Here is a 17,651-nt window from a genome sequence, read left to right as displayed (position 1 = left end):
GCCTACTAACGATCGTTTTTTTTCCCATCGGTTAGGAATCCATCGATTAAATTTAAAGCAAGTTGCTTTTTTTTTAACCGATGGTTAAATAACCTATGGGGCCCACACGCGATCGGTTTTGACCGATGAAAACGGTCCATCAGACCGTTGTCCTCTAGTTAACCTATCGTGTGTACGAGGCCTTAGTGTTCAATTTTGGTCTCATCTGACCAGAGCACTTTCTTCCACATGGTTGCTGTGTCCCCCACATGGCTTCTCACAAACTGGAAACGGGACTCCTTTGATTTTCTTTCAACAATGGCTTTCTTCTTGCCACTCTTCCATAAAGGCCAGATTTGTGGAGTGCACCACTAATAGTTGTCCTGTGGACAGATTCTCCCCCCTGAGCTGTGGATCTCTGCAGATCCTCCAGAGTTACCATGGTCATCTTGGTTGCTTCTCTGATTAATGCTCTCCTTGCCCCGTCTGTCAGTTTAGGTGGACGGCCATGTCTTGGTAGGTTTGCAGTTGTGCCATGCGCTTTCCATTTTTGGATGATGGATTGAACAGTGTTCTATGAGATGTTTAAAGCTTGGAATATTTTTTTTATAACCCAACCCTGCTTTAAACTTCTCTACAACTTTATCCCTGACCTGTCTGGTTTGTTCCTTGGCCTTTTATAATGCTGTTTGTTCACTAATGCCTTGTACACACGATAGGAATTTCTGATGAAAACAATTTTTTTGGCTGTCATTTTACCTGGAAAACTGAGGACATCTAGCGGTGAAAGAAATTACTGCATGAAACAGCTACAGATTGAAGGTGAATATTTTGGCTATTTTTTTTTTTTTTTATGATTACAGGGCTATTCATTCAAATTTGTCTTAGCTTGAGTTTAGTTTCTTTATCGTACATTTTTTTTTAATAAATCCAAGTTCACTGCTGCATTAATTCAATTACCCACAACATTCAGAAGTACCACAGAAATATGTACAGTGTATGTATCAGTGACATATGGCAGCAGGATTCACAGGTGGCAAACCTCTGCAGAGAGGCCACAGCTTCAACACATAGAGCAAGGGTCCTTCTCTGCAGCATGCTGGAATGAGACAGGCTTTACTACTCGGGCTGTGGCTGGTTTCTAAAGAAAACAAACTGGAAAAATTTGCAAACTTTTTGTATTGATGCACCTGGAATATATTTATTTGATTCCAAAGGAAAGTTCAATTAGGCTTTAATACTAACGATAACAAAACAGAATGTGATACCCGATATAACTTTTCAGGGCCAAAATGGCATCGTAATACTGACTATGCCATCAAAAAAACACTTGTGGCATTACAGTACTGATGATGAAATCACATTAGTTATTATGGTATGTGAATTTTGACAGACATCAAGCATTTAGTAAGAGATTACCAGGCTAAGCTCTACAAACATGTAAAAGGGAACTATAAATCCTCCTATCTATTACAGCCAAGAAAGCTGCAATTTTAGCCCCTGATTGATCTGTAGTTGCTATGGGGCTGCACATGTGATCAGTTATGACACCAGGCATTTGATGGCTTGACAGTTTGGTTGAGAGTACAAGCAACTGTGACAGTTATCACGTATGTTGCTCCTTGAATGTAACGGTTTTGGAAAACAGTTAAATTGATGCATTTAATTCCACTTTAAGGACAGCTATACTATTGACTCAAGTGGTCCATTAATGGGTGAAGCTGACATGGTCCTATGCTTATCTTCATCCTCCATCCAGCGATTTTCACTGTGTGGTCCTGCCTGGAGCCACACAGTTTTGCTTCAGAAAGCATCCCCGCTAAGTCCTCTTCACTCTGCACTTGCACAGTGTGGCCTCATTCATTTCTATGGGTAAACTGTACTCAGGGCTGGTGCAAGGATTTTTGGCACCCTAGGCGAAACCTCATTTTGCCGCCCCCCGGCTCCACCCCCTTTCCCCTGCCCATATAAAGCCTACCTTTTTAATGAAGCGCCCACCAAATGTAGCCCACCAGCACCAATCAATGCAGCCTCACAAGCTCTCATCAAATGCAGCCTCACCAGCGCCCATCAAATGTAGCCTCATCAGCGCCCATCAAAAGTAGCCTCACCAGCATCCATCAAATGCAGCCTCACCAGCGCCCATCAAAAGTAGCCTCACCAGCATCCATCAAATGCAGCCTCACCAGCGCCCATCAAATGCAGCCTCACCAGCGCCCATCAAATGCAGCCTCACCAGCGCCCATCAAATGCAGCCGCTCCAGCGCCCATTAAATGTAGCCTCTCCAGCACCCATCAAATGCAGCCTCACCAGCGCCCATCAAATGCAGCCTCACCAGCGCCCATCAAATGCAGCCTCACCAGGTCCCATCAAATGCAGCCTCACCAGCGCCCATCAAATGCAGCCTCTCCAGCGCCCATCAAATGCTGCCTCACCAGCGCCCATCAAATGTAGCCTCACCAGCACCTATCAAATGCAGCCTCACCAGCGCCCATCAAATGCTGCCTCACCAGCGCCCATCAAATGCTGCCTCACCAGCGCCCATCAAATGCTGCCTCACCAGCGCCCATCAAATGCTGCCTCACCAGCGCCCATCAAATGCAGCCTCACCAGCGCCCATCAAATGCAGCCTCTCCAGCGCCCATCAAATGCAGCCTAACCAGGTCCCATCAATGCAGCCTCACCAGCGCCCATCAATGAATTTTTGCTTGCTTCCATTCATTCGGGAGTCGGGATACAGACTGATGCTCAGACTGAGTTGCTTGCTGCAGAGAGAAGAGAGTAAGAAAACCAGTGGCCGGGCGCCCTTAAGCAGCAAGGCGCCCTAGGCGGCTTCCTAGTTTGCCTAGTGGTAGCACCGGCCCTGACTGTACTTTGCTGGATGGCTGAAGGCTGCCATAAATTTAGCTCACCATCAGTGGTGGCTGGTGTATTTTTGTTTGGGGGAGGGGGGGGAGACGGCAAACAAGCTGCGACAGGCATATTGCAGCATCTTCCATGTCCTCTTCCCTTCTGAGATCATGGCTGCTTCCACCATGTATCTCCTCCCCTCCTCCTAGGCATCCAATAGGATCGTCTAACCTTTCAGCCAATCAGGAAACAGGTAACAGACCCGGGCTTCCTGATTGGCGGAGAGGCGATTCAGTGTTAGAAAAGCAATGAAGGCGCATGCCTACAAGGTCAATTTGTTCCAAAGGTACAGTTTTCCTTTAAGAGCAAGTTCACACCAGACGCAGTTCCGTACAGTTTCATGTGGATTTTTTTGTGCACTAAAAATGCATGCACAGTGTTTTCCATGTATTCCAATGGCTCTAGTTGGCTATAGTTCACACCATGCAGTCCGTTTCCGGTGCAGAAACTGACTGGAAACTGACTGCATGGCGTGAACTAGAGCCAACTAGAGCCATTGGAATACATGGAAAACACTGTGCATGCATTTTTAGTGCACAAAAAAAAGCACACGAAACTGAATGGAACTGCGTCTGGCGTGAACTGGTCCTAAGGCAAGAACTAGACTTCTGTTGTGTTATGTCATGTGTTTCGGTAAAGCACCACAATGACCTTTTAACAAACTTGAACCTTTTTTCTAAGCACACTACAATGTACAGAAGGTATTGTGGTGGGCTAACACAAAGGTCCATTGTGGTGCATCGGGGATGTGCATTATGGCACATATGCATGTGGTTTATTATGTGTTACCAAAATGTACAGGTGTCAAACTGGTCTTAGTGCCTGCTACATGCCCACTGAAGCTTCCTTACCGCCTTGGGAAACGGATGCCAACTAACATTGACAAGCTGAGACTAAATAATGCCTGTGTGTTTTTAGCAGTAGGTAAAATCAGTGGGGACAAATGACATGTCTATGTACTAAATTGCAAATTATTATTTTCTAAGGGTGGGCTTGTATAAAGTTATACACACTGTAGGAAATGTGTAAATGCTCATTAGCTGTAAATGGGGGGGGGGGGTTCTTCTGGAAAAACAATGACAATGTTACCCCATTATCTACCTCAGGAGGCAAAACAGAGCTAACTATAATTCAAGCACAATTTGGAGTCGGGGGAAATTTGTTTTGGAAGTGGCGCCAGGCTGACCCGCTGTCCTGGTTTCTTGGATGTGTTCCCAGAATTATAAGTCCTGTGTTTTGAGATGTCCTCCTTTGGTGCAGTAGCAACAAGCTGGCTCTTGAACTGCAGGGGAGTGCCCCCTAAAGGTGCCCCGCCTTCACTTTGCTGTAGTCCAATCATGACATCTTTCCAGGTGCTCATTGGAAGCATAGGATACTGCCTGTCAGCTTGGTCTTCCCGTGAGAAGGGGCATATCGGTCTTCCCAGCTTCTTTTTTTGTAGCAGCCCATTGGCAGATTGACCGTTGCCCTTTCTGGGGGGTGTAACACTGGTGCTGCTAAAAGACTTTGATTTTTGAGAGCGGGTCACCATTTTTGGTAATGTATTCCGAACGTGCCTGCAGGAGACATGAAGGTACAATGTAAAAGTGGAAATCTAGTGGCAGAAATAAATTAGTGCATGGGGACAGTTCTTAAGGGGAGGTAGTATTGTGGCTAGATGCTTTTTTTATTTTCATTTTTACTTCTCCCACTGTGCATTAGAAGCTTCAGAGCCCATCTGATTTTGTGGCTGAAGAACTTCCAGTGTCATCTAACCATTTCCTCCCCAGCCCTACCGTCCCTGACCTAACACTTTCATTCCCTGGATTTTTATTAATGGAGACTCAGTATTACATGTTTTCGGGAAGCTATGTACAGCCTCCCTCTAGCCCCTCTAACCAGCCATTGTCTGATTTCACTGCATAGAGAATCACAGAAACCTAGTTATGATGTCACTGAGTTTAACATTAGGTATGTAGTAAGGCAAAATATCATATTCATTTGGCAGGTTACATCAGTAGATTCTCACAGCTGGAACGACTAAGGCATGCGATTAGCAACTACCGTTTAGCCTATTTACCTAGTTGCAGACATTGGGTAATGAAATTTGGGGGGACCCCCACACATTTTGATTTATTTATTTTTATTTTTCAATGACTTTTATCTGTATTGCCGGGACCCGACAATTGATTATAGCCGCGAGTAGTTTTAAATGACTGTTTTCCTTTAGAAATGTCATTTTGTGCAGACACTGTTATAAACAATGGAAACATGCACTACTTTACAGGCATACTATAGACACCCCCCAGGTACGAAATTTAAAGGAATATTTCACTTTTATTGTTTCACTTTAAGCATTATTAAAATCACTGCTGCCGAAAAAAACGGCCGTTTTTAAAACTTTTTTTTGCATCGATACATGATTGGGCAGGACCCGGGTCCCCCAAAAAAATTTATGACAATAACTTGCATATTAACCTCTAAAATTAGCACTTTTGATTTTTCATGTTTGTGTCTCATAGACTTTAATGCCATGTACACACGGTCGGTTCGTCTGATGAAAACGGTCCGATGGACCGTTTTCATCGGACGAACCGATCGTGTGTGGGCCCCATCTTTTTTTTTCCGATCGGTGAAAAAACTTAAAATTATCTGATGGTTAAAAAACCAATAGAAAAAAAAACGATCGTCTGTGGGCAAATCCATCGGTTAAAAATCCATGCATGCTCAGAATCAAGTCGACGCATGCTCGGAAGCATTGAACTTAATTTTTCTCAGCACGTCGTAGTGTTTTACGTCACCGCGTTCTGACACAAACGGATTTTTAACTGATGGTGTGCAGGCAAGACTGCTGAAAGTCAGCTTCATCGGATATCTGATGAAAAAATCCATCGGTCCGTTTTCATCGGATGAACCGATCGTGTGTACGTGGCATTACGGTGTTCACGTGTACGAACAAATTTTTTGCCTGTTCGCATGTTCTGCTGCAAACAGAACCGGGGGGTGTTCGGCTCATCCCTAGTCAGGAGCCTGAGACTGCACCTGCACTCTGCTGATGGCGGGTGCAATGTTCTGCAGACTAGTAATTTTTTTTTATAAATGCACACTTTTTTTATGTACAAAAAAAATATGAATTTATTATTTTTTTAAGGTGAATTTATCCTTTAAATAACGTTATCTTTAAAAGGTTGTTCAGCCTCATACTTTTTCAGGTCAGGGTGCTAGAACTGTATCCTCTTTGTATAACCATAATGTGATTCTGCTCAATTATTTATTATTAAATGATTAAAAGAAAAAAAGTTACCAAATCCTTGTGCCAGTGGTGGGATGGAGAAACATTTCTTCATCTGTAACAATGGCCTTGGCTACTGAGGAGTTTGTCACAGCTGGGAGAGAGATTTCTCCTTTCATACTCGCTGTCCCATCCTTGTCTCTGCGGCTCCCTGCACAATCTTCTCTGTCCAAAGGTGCTGAAGATGTGTTCTTCTGCCTCCAGCGCACATCATTTCCTTGAGCTGTTACTGAGACAATCAGATTAGTGCCAATTATGAAAAGAAAATGCAAAGAAATAGGATATATGAATCTCGTTTCATATTATGGCTGTCAACAGTTCTTAGTAAAAGACAATTTAAAGGTTTGCTATAGCCAAAAATATTGGCCCAGATTCAAGAAGCAATTGCGCCCGTGTAACCATAAGTTACACGGCGCAATTGCTTACTTGCTCCTGTGTAACGAGTGCTCCTGATTCAGCAACCTCGTTACACCGACTGCAGCCTAAAATCTGCGCGGCATAAGGCTCTTATGCCTCGCAGATTTTAGGCTGCATTCTTGCGTGTGCCGCTAGGGGGCGCTCCCATTGTGATCAGCGTGTAGTATGCAGGATCATTTACATTGCGCGCGCTTGCGTCGGGCAATTTTGCCGGCGCGCCCTCGCAATTTACGGAGCTACTGCTCCGTGAATCGAGGGCAGCGCAAAATATTTGCGGGGGCGCAGGGCAAAATCGTTGCCCTGCTACCCCGCAAATATCGCGCAGATGTACCTGAATCTGGGCCATTGTATTCTGGTAACTGTATTTGGTGCCCTGTACAGCAAAGCTTCTTTTTTCAGGCAGAGTGTATGCACGTGTTTTACTTTAGGAGAGCTTTATACAACGGATAAAATAAGTATTGAACACGTCACCATTTTTCTAGGTAAATATATTTCTAAAGGTGCTATTGCCATGAAATTTTCCCCACATGTCGGTAACAACTCATGCAATCCATACATACAAAAGAAACAAAAACAAATAAGTTCAGAAAATAGGTTATGTGTAATAAAAGGGAATGACACGGGGAAAAAGTATTGAGCACATAAAGAAAGGGAGGTGCAAAAGGGCATGGGAGGCCAAGACACCAATTTAAAGCTATCAGTAATGAGAAAGCAATCATGCCCCTTGTCAGTGCAGATTAATATCAGCTGGTTCAGTCTCAACATTTGGCATATAAAAAGGCGTCTCATTACCAAGGTGTCGCACAAGAAACATCTCATGATGGGTAAAACCAAAGAGCTCTGTCAAGACCTTTGCAACCTAATGGTTACAGAAGGATTTCTAAACTTCCAGATTATGGCCCCAACAGTGCTCACTGGAACATTCAGAAGTGGAAAGACCATCATTTCAACATAAACCAGCCACAACCAGGTGCTCCTCGCAAGATTTCTGGCAGAGGAGTGAAAAGAATCAGAAGAGTTGTCCAAAAGCCAAGGACCACTTGCGGGGAGCTTCAGAAAGACCTGGAATTAGCAGGTTCAATTGTTTCAAAGAAAACAATAAGTAAGGCACTCAACCGCCATGGCATGTATGCACGCTCACCATGCAAGACTCCATTGCTGAAGAAAAAGCATGTTGAAGCTTGTTTAAAGTTTGCTGCACAACATTTAGACTAACCTGTGAAATACTGGGAGAATATAGGGCCAGATTCACAAAAGAGATACGACGGCGTATCTCCTGATACGCCGTCGTATCTCTGTGATCCGCCCGTCCTAACTATGCGGTGTGATTCATAGAATCAGTTACGCATAGCTAGCCCTAAGATCCGACAGGTGTAATTGAATTACACTGTCGGATCTTAAGGATGCAATTCTAGGCCGGCCGCTAGGTGGCGAGGCCATTGCGGTCGGCGTAGAATATGCAAATGACTAGTTACGGCGATTCCCGAACGTCCGCGCTGCCCGTCGATCTAACTTTACGTCGTTTCCGTTGAGTTATGCCGCGTAAAATTAGGGCTGAGCCCTAGTTGTTCTAAGCCATGTTAAGTATGGTCATCGTTCCCGCGTCAAAATTAAAAAAACCACGTCGTTTGCGTAAGTCGTCCGTGAATGGCGCTGGACGCCATTTACGTTAACGTCTAAACAAATGACGTCCGTGTGACGTCATTTAGCGCAATGCACGTCGGGTAATTTTCCCGACGGAGCATGCGCAGTATGTTTGAATTAGTTGAATTAGGCGGGCTTGCGCCGAGTGGATTTACGTTACACCGCCGCAAGTTTACAGGTAAGAGCTTTGTGAATCAGGCACTTACGCTGTAAACCTGCGGCGGTGTAACGTAAATCAGATACGTTACGCTGCCGTGGAGCAACGTAATTCTTTCAGAATCTGGCCCATAGTCTGGTCAGATGAGACCAAAATTGAACTCTTTGGATGCCATTATACACACCAAGTCTGGAGGTCAAATGGCACTGCACATCACCCCAAAAACACCCCATAACAACAGTGAAGTTTGGAGGTGGGAACATGATGGTATGCAATGCTGTGTCTTGGCCTAGGCCGATAAGGCCCAGGCCTAGAGCGGCACTTTGCAGGGGGGAGGCAGCAAAAAAAGCCCCCCCCCTCCGCACGGAAAAAAAGGCCCCTCCTCCTGCACACAGAGCCAAGGCCAGCGCTACGCCAGCCTAGAGCGCACATCCTGTGTCGATACACCTGCTCTACCTCCTCTCCTCAGGCCGATTGGTTCTTTCCAGATCTCAGCTCGTCTCAGTGGGTGAGGGAGTCCACTGAAGGGCATGGCTTAGCTGAGCTTGGCTCAGCTTGGGTGGCAGGGCGAGGCAGTCTTCCGAAGGGCTCAGCTAAGGGGTGGGGGCGGTCTGCTGAAGGGCTTGGCTCAGCTTGGCTTGGCTTTGGGGGGGCAGGGGCGGTCCGCTTAAAGACTCAGCTTGGCTTGGCTTGGGGGGCGGGGCAGTCCACTAAAGAGATTGGCTCAGCTCGGCTTGGGGGCGGGGTGGTCTGCCGACCGGGTGCACGTAAAGGCACCTTTTCCACAAATTTAAAACAATCTGCAAGAGGGAGAAGCGAGAGGAGAAGAGGATCCATTTCTGCCTTCATTGCCCTGGACTGCACCGGAAACTTTAGGTCAGTGCATGACAGCTCCATGCTACAGACTGCCCTGCCATCTGCTGGAAAGAATCATCAGGGGGTCACTAATGAAAGGGGTGAGTAGGGACACTAAGATAAGGGGAACACTGATATAAAGGTTCCGCCTTACCATAGTGTGTGCTGTGTATGCTGATTTAAGGAGGGCGGTGAGCAGAGACCCCCCCCCCACATCAGAGTTTCCCTTTACACCACAGTCCACAGAGTTCCCCTTTAAATTAGAGTCTGCAGCACTCCCCCCTTGCCCTGCCCTTACACTGTGAACTCTGATGCTGCAGACTGGTGTAAAGGGGAACTCTGCAGATCGTAATGTAAGGGGGGAGGCTGCAGACTCTGATGTAAGGGGGCTCTTGTGATTAGAAACCACCTTACATCAGAGTTCCCTTTAACACCAGCCTGTCTTTATACCACCCTAGCCTGTCTATATACTACCCTAGCCTGTCTATATACTACCCTAGCCTGTCTATATACTACCCTAGCCTGTCCATATACTACCCTAGCCTGTCCATATACCACCCTAGCCTGTCCATATACCTGTGGACCATGGCTAGCTTGAGGAAGTGAGCTGGTGCCGCCAATATTTGTCTTTAGGCCGGGTCCAGAGGCACAGGTTTGGGCCTGTGGACCACAGCTGAAGATATAGGTGGAGATGCACCCCAAAAATCTGGGGTGGAGCCAATGGGGGAAGCAAAATTAGGTTTTGCCTATGGTGTCAAAAATAATGGTCTGTGATACCATCCAGGCTTTGAAGAAGGGGGTACGCCCCAGAAACGCGTCAGCCGTTCAGATGTCTGAAGTTTTACTGGCAGGTGCCGTGAGGTCCAGTCCAGCTGTCTGAAAAGCGCTTACTTATGATTGTTTTGTGAGTAGGACCATTGCTTTTATTCGTTTTAATATTACATTTTAAGTGGTAATGCACAAGGTCGGTGCGCCCTCCTTTCTTTTTCTAATTTTTTAATGGCCATTTTCATGTAGTGAAAAATGCTCTGGAGCCTACACACGATCGTTTTTAATGACCATTTAAAAAAAAATCATTTTTCACGCCATGAAAAACGGTCGTGTGTACGCTGCATTAGGGTAAAGCGAGAGGGGAGAGCCCATTGTGTCATAGATAAATTGTACGATCTGTGTCTAAAAGCCGTGGATCTTGGGGCAACTCCAAAGTAAGTGATAAAACGTTCCCGCGGCCTGGCCGCACATTGCGCAGATATAGATACATTCTTACACATTTTCATGTCCACATTGACCAGAACGAGGTCCCCCCTGGAGCCCCTGTACTGACAGGAAGTGGGGTGTCCCCAGTGCCATTTTAAAGTGGCACTGGGGACAATTAGGCACTGTCCCTTTGCTTATTACAATAGGGCTTGGGACTCAATTGGTAAAGTTGTATTAATAAACGCAGATCTTCATTAATTTGTGTCTTTTAAATCTTCCTGGAGTTCAACTTTAGGATGGCTCTATTGTGTTTTGACTTGTAGTAATGATAGTTTTCTTACCAGATCCATACAGATTGCTCAGAACTTCCATATCATTGGGTGCTAGAGGTGAAGCAGATCCGCTTATTCCCACAGATAGGGGAGATAGATCATTCCTTACAACTTCCCCTGCCAGCACAGAGCTTGCAGTATCCCTTTCCAGGGGTGAGTCTCCGGCCCACAGGCTTCCAGAACTAAACAAGAAAATGTAAAAAGATATATTTTTGTCAAGAGAACAAGTGAATTTGTTCCATGTTCTTAGAAATCCACCAAGAAAGAAATGTATTGAATGTATCTCTTACCTGGAAAGCTTTCCATCGCTGTACAAAGCTGCAAAAGGGCCTTTCACTATAAATACAATAAAGGTACAATGTTATCAAAATAGCTAAATCCATTTCACAGAAAAAAGACCAGTGGAAACGAAAGGGTACAGCTTGTTCAAAGTAGCCAACCAGATTATCTTTATCAACTTTTAAATGCAAGTTTAAGAATGGATTCACGCATCTGACTGGTTGTTTTGAGCAACCAATGTCTTTCCTGCTCCAGATTTTGAGTGGAACTTAGAAGGATAAAGTGTATGTACGAGTTGAAAACGTTTTCTAGTTTTGGATGAATTGTGGAAGGATGTCAGTGTGATACATTTGCCTATATGTCTCAGTTTACTGCTCCCTGCTAGCCAGGTTATTGATGTGCTAATGTCCCCTCACTATTTCTAAAGGTTAATTGATCTATTGTGTTGTGTGAAGGAGAGCTGGGTTTAAGTGGCTTGTGTTAATTATTCTGATTGCTTCATTGTGGTAATTATCTCTCTATATGCGGGGTCGAGCGGTCTGGTTGATGTATTCAGTACAGCTAGTGCTCAGCGTCATTGATGTCATTGTCTAAAGAAAATGTGTTTCAGCATCGGCCCCGTCGTGTCTACCTAGTCATCTGTATGGAAGCCCCAGTGTGAGGGGGGCGGAGATTTGTCATTGTAACAGTTTTGGAAATGACATATAAGCTGTGTGTTATAACATTAAAGTCTGTGTTGTTCAAGCAGTAAGCTGGTCTCATGTGTGGCTTTCTGGGCGATTCCAGGGATATCCCTCCTCGTGGAATATTGGGGTGATTTTCGTTATGGGAAGAAGGGAACGTTGACGGGGATATCATACCGATACCGTCACAATTGGTTGGTAGCAGTGGGATTTTTCCCTTCTATTCCCCTTCACACCCGGATTCCAAGCAGACACTGGAAGAACTACTGGAAGTTCGTGGAAGGATTGCTAGCAACAAAACCAAGCGGGTCATCATAGCAGAATCAATGGAGCTAGACCAGGAGGACGGGATTGCAGCAACGCCAGCAGTACAAGAGATGGATACACCAGTGATTCAGGAGGAGGAATCGCCAGCCAACAAGCTAATGAGAGAGAAGCTAGCGTGGTTCGGCCCGAACCCAACGCCAGATGTGGTACTGAAAGTGATGGACCTGTTAGCGAAGGAGGCTAAAGAAATAAGAGACGCGGAGCTACAGAAGGCTAAACAAATAAGGGACGCAGAACTACAGAAGGATAAACAAATAAGGGACGCAGAACTACAGTTAAAACTGGCAGCAGTCCAACAAGCAGCCGCACATTCTCCAAACAGTGAGTACAGCACAGCAGACGCAAGGAAGATTCCGTTTAGCGCTTTTAAAGCTTTTGATGAAAAGGACTGTGAGATTGATAACTTCCTGGCGGATTTTGAGCGACAATGTAACCTGCACCGAATAGCTAGAAGAGAGTGGGTTGCAATATTGTCAGGCAAACTGTCAGGCAAAGCTTCTGATGCTTTCCGGACCGTGCCAGATCAGGATATTCATAGCTACGCCAGGGTTAAAGAAGTGCTCCTGGCTCGTTATGCAGTAACCCCAGAGTCCCACCGACAGAAGTTCAGGGACTCACGCAAAACCACGAAAGACTCTTATGCGGAATGGGCATGCCAATTGTCCCGGTCGGCCTCTAACTGGGCTAACAGCAGCCAGGCCACCACCGCAGAGGACATTTTGCAACTAATGCTCCTGGAGCAATTTTACAATCACATCCAGACGGACGTCAAAGATTGGGTGAGAGATCGCAGGCCCATGACTCTACCAGAGGCCGCAAAGTTGGCGGATGAATATGCAGATACTCGCAAGACGAACCAGGTCACACCACAGGAACAACCTCCACCACAAACGGTGCCCTCACACCCACCAACCGCTAGATACCAACCTCCTAACAGACCAGTGACATCTAGCCCTCGCTATCATCGCCAGGAGGGCAACGAACAACGCTGCTTCCGGTGCAAACAGCTGGGTCACTTCAAGCAGAATTGCCCCATGAATGACAACACCAGGTCAAATTGGTCTCAACCTGGGTACCGCCCACCAGCAGCAGCCCATTGTGTAGACTCGGCTTGGGATCCAAAGGAGCTGGGTCAGGAAGAACCATTGGGCACCCCTTACGAAGCCCTCATGGTACAATCTGTTATTACGGACAACAGGGAACACCATTGTCAGCTGGTCATGGGCGACAGCCCTGAGCCAGAGGGGCCCTGGAGGGAGCTGGGCAGAAAGAGGCACCGCCGGCCACCCTTCAAGAAGAAGAGGTCCTGGAAGCCGTATAACAAGCTGACCTGGGAGGAGAAGAAGCGACTGGAGGAGAGGGAGTCGCAGCGGGCGTCCCAGATGCGTGCCGAGATGTTCGCCAAGGGCCCACCGGTGGCCCCTTACACCACCACCCAGTTCCTGATGATGAAGGACCACGTGGAGAGCCTGCAGGACATGAGCAAGCAGGAGCTGATCCGTGAGTACATAGAGCTGGAGGAGTGCATAAGCCGCATGGAGGAGGAGAACAACCACCTGAGGTCACAGCAGGCCGACCCCCCCAGGCTCCATGAACTGGAGATGGAGCTGGAGAAGCTCCAAGAGGAGAACCGGCGGCTGCGGAGGGAGCAGGGGGTGGCTGACCTTATGGGGCTCTGATTCCCCTCCCCCCCCCCCCCCGGACTCTGAGCACCAGTGCTACAGCATTTCAACAAATATAACTTTTTCTTTTTATGAATCTCCTGGGATTGTCACTTCAGAGCCATAACCTGCCCCCTCCCATAGCGGGACACCTAGACGGCGGCGCACAGACCCATTCGCTGTCTTCACACTGACTTCTGGTGACTTTGCAGATCGCACAAAGACTTGGGGACTGACCGGCGTGTGATCTGACGACCCGGTGACATACCTGAGTCTGAAGCAGTTGCCAAGGGAGGTCAGTCATGCCAAACGGAGTTAACCTCTGACTAATAGCTCTGAACCCGTCAACCCTACTGGACCAGGGAAGGTCCAACCGGGTTTGCCGGAGCAGGGAGCAAAAGGGGGGCCATTGTGATACATTTGCCTATATGTCTCAGTTTACTGCTCCCTGCTAGCCAGGTTATTGATGTGCTAATGTCCCCTCACTATTTCTAAAGGTTAATTGATCTATTGTGTTGTGTGAAGGAGAGCTGGGTTTAAGTGGCTTGTGTTAATTATTCTGATTGCTTCATTGTGGTAATTATCTCTCTATATGCGGGGTCGAGCGGTCTGGTTGATGTATTCAGTACAGCTAGTGCTCAGCGTCATTGATGTCATTGTCTAAAGAAAATGTGTTTCAGCATCGGCCCCGTCGTGTCTACCTAGTCATCTGTATGGAAGCCCCAGTGTGAGGGGGGCGGAGATTTGTCATTGTAACAGTTTTGGAAATGACATATAAGCTGTGTGTTATAACATTAAAGTCTGTGTTGTTCAAGCAGTAAGCTGGTCTCATGTGTGGCTTTCTGGGCGATTCCAGGGATATCCCTCCTCGTGGAATATTGGGGTGATTTTCGTTATGGGAAGAAGGGAACGTTGACGGGGATATCATACCGATACCGTCACAGTCAGGTTTTACTGCTGTCTGGGGGCCATATTCTCGTACTTTCTGCGGCGGCATCGCGTAAGCTATTTACACTACGCCGCCGCAACTTACTGGAGCAAGTGCCGTATTCCTCAAGCACTTGCTCTGTAGTTTGCGGAGGCGTAGTGTAAAAGGCCCGGCGTATCCCCGCGTATTTCAAAGGGGGCGGCTTATATTTAAATTAAGCGCGCCCCCGTTTCGAACGAACTGCGCATGCGCCGGGCTAAAAATAGCCCAGTGCGCATGCTCCAGTTCTCGGCGGAAAACGTCAATGACGCCGACGTGTGCGTCATTGACGTAAAGTCGTATTCAAGAACGACTTAGGAAAACGACGTACCCCTGACGGGAAAAGACGATGCGGACCCAACGCCATACATGGCATACGTGGGACTGGCGTAAGGTTACCCCTCATATAGCAGGGGTAACCTTACGCGTACGCAAACAACGCAAGCGACGGTTACGCGACGCGATTTCGTTCGTGAATCGGCGTATCAGGCTCATTTGCATAAACAAATGAGACCTGAACGTAAACGCCACCTAGCGGCCGGCGGCGAATTACATTTAAGATCCGACAGTGTAAGTGACTTACACATGTCGGATCTTCAGCGTATCTATGCGAAAATGATTCTAGGAATCACTCGCATAGATACGCGGGTCAAAAAAGAAAGATACGACAGAGTTTGCTGAGATACTCCGTCGTAACTTTACTCAGAATATGGCCCAGTGTCTTCAACAGAGAGATTTCACTTTAATTCCTGTCCCTGCTGGTAACGGTTTCAACAGACAGGATGTGAAAATCTGCAACAGAGGTTCTAAACGTTCCCTACTTCATTCAAACCTAAAGAAAAAAAAAATGGCTAAAGAAACACTAAATTTGTAGCACCAACCAAAAACTGAATTTGCCTGGTGCTACAGGATTCTTCTTTCCATACCACAGACTGTCAGACTCACCTGACTTGTGCACTCCGTCTCCAGACCCATGCAATGAAATATTAGATACGTGGGTGTCACTGACATCTTGCGGGATGATGTAATAACAGCTTGGCTCCGGGGCGCAATTTAAAGGAAATCTTTGGGGCAGAAGGCTTTTAAATAACGGAAGAGGTCTATTCCAGTGGAATCCTGACAACACAAAATTAATATTTAGGAGACAATAAGCCAAAAACATCAGAATTAGCGCAATGTGTTCCCTCTGCACAGGGCATCAGTGACACAGAAGGCATTGAAATGAAAGGACAGCATAAAAAACAGGAAACCAGCATTAAAAAAAAAGATCTTGGCATTGTCAATCCCCTTATTTCCCAGTTATTTTTTTATATCGCTACTCACCTTTTAAACGGCTTGTTAACTTGATTGCATTCTGGTCACTGGCATAAGAATGAGACTGGATGCATTTAAGAATAAATAGGATTATATACTACAAGGCTATACATAGGAGAGCACAAATAATGTAAATTGATACAAGCGTAAAGTGTATCTCGAAGTAAAACCTTGGCCCGGATTCAGAAAGAATTTACGTCGGCGTATCTATTGATAGCATGCGCCGGCGTATCTTCTTTCTGTATTCAGAAAGCAAAATACGCCGAAATTTGGCTAAGATACGACTGACGTATCTTAGCTAGGTGGTGCTTCCGGAGATTTACGCATTGAATATGCAAATTAGGTAGATACGCCAATTCAGAAACGTACGTCCGCCCGGCGCATTTTTTTACGTCGTTTACGTAAGGCTTTTTCCAGCGTAAAGTTACCCCTGCTATATGAGGCGTAGCCAATGTTAAGTATGGACGTCGGGCCAGCGTCAAATTTTTTGTCGTTTACGTAAGTCGTTCGCGAATAGGGCTTTGCGTAAGTTACGTTCACGTCGAAACCAATGAGGCTTTGCGGCGTAATTTGGAGCATGCGCACTGGGATACGTCCACGGACGGCGCATGCGCCATTCATTAAAAACGTAATTTACGTGGGGTCACACTGAATTATCATAAAACACGCCCACATCTTCCTATTTTGAATTAGGCGGCCCTCATACGCTACGCCGCCGTAACTTAGGGCGCAGGTTCTTTCTGAATACAGAACCTGCCTCACTAGGTTGCGGCGGCGTAGCGTATCTGAGATACGCTACGCCTGCACAAAGTAACGCCAGGCTTTCTGAATCCGGGCCCTTGTTTTTAAGTCTTGGATAGTGTGAGGAAGGGTTAGACCCAGAGCCGGATTGCCCAATAGGCACGTGCCTACAGGCGCCGTTCCTAGAGGGGCTTCCGTATGTACATAGCTTGATCTAGAGGGGAGCTAGTTTCCACAGATTTCAGTTGTGCCCCCCCCCCCCCCCGTCCAGCCCCCCTATTGGACAGGAGAATTGGACAGCAAGAAGAGAGCTGGGAGAAGGTATGGGCTTTCTGTACTCTCCTTGCTCCTGACATTGTAAAATACGGCGCCTTTTGTAGGCATCCGCCCCTTACTCGCTTCTCAATAATACATCCGCCCCTTTGAGAAATCTACCCCCATCGTATGAGTATCATGCGGCCTCTTCTGTATTTACCCCCGCCCCTTGCACAGTTCAATGAATATTACACACGCCCCTTGCAGAGTTGCACGATCGGTGGGAGCGTGCGGCACAGTGTAGTGTTGATTGCGCAGGCGCCCTGTACAGCTGATGAACAGCTGTTCATGTTTGGAGATTTTCAGCGACTCCGTTATGCTCTGTACTGTGCAAGCGCTGCACCTACGCAGTTCAGTGTGATGAAGCAAGGGGGCGGAAAGGACTTTGGTTTTTCTCTGCAAGTCTTTTTATGTTCACTGAACAATAACAAGAGGATTGCTCAGAGCTGGATTAACTCTGTGTGGCAAGACTGGGCACAGATGATAGGAAATCTTATTCTCTACATTGTGACATCAAAAAAAGTTCACAGTGCCATCTGTCATCATTTCTGAGCCTAGGTCACTTGGTGTAGTTTGGACTTCCATTTTTCACCAGGGGGCA

The 17,651-nt window shown here is 46.6% G+C and overlaps 1 protein-coding gene across 2 annotated transcripts in view; it reads right to left on the bottom strand.

The window, feature by feature from the left end:
• Positions 1-3,438: 3,438 nt before the first annotated feature.
• Positions 3,439-17,651, bottom strand: part of AGBL3 (AGBL carboxypeptidase 3) — a 229,155-nt gene continuing 214,942 nt past the window's right edge. For both annotated transcript variants that reach the window (XM_040345660.1, XM_040345661.1), the window contains exons 17-22: positions 16,004-16,058; positions 15,626-15,796; positions 11,054-11,099; positions 10,773-10,945; positions 6,174-6,390; positions 3,439-4,446 (exon numbers count right to left, since the gene is read on the bottom strand). In XM_040345660.1, the coding sequence (XP_040201594.1) occupies positions 4,011-4,446; positions 6,174-6,390; positions 10,773-10,945; positions 11,054-11,099; positions 15,626-15,796; positions 16,004-16,058 (1,098 nt within the window). In that variant the 3' untranslated portion in view covers positions 3,439-4,010. The remainder of the gene's footprint in view (positions 4,447-6,173; positions 6,391-10,772; positions 10,946-11,053; positions 11,100-15,625; positions 15,797-16,003; positions 16,059-17,651) is intronic.

Source organism: Rana temporaria, chromosome 3 (assembly GCF_905171775.1).
Source record: "Rana temporaria chromosome 3, aRanTem1.1, whole genome shotgun sequence".
NCBI lineage: Eukaryota > Metazoa > Chordata > Amphibia > Anura > Ranidae > Rana > Rana temporaria.
The sequence above is the reverse complement of the archived record's forward strand: the minus strand, read 5'-3'. Positions and strand labels throughout refer to the sequence as shown.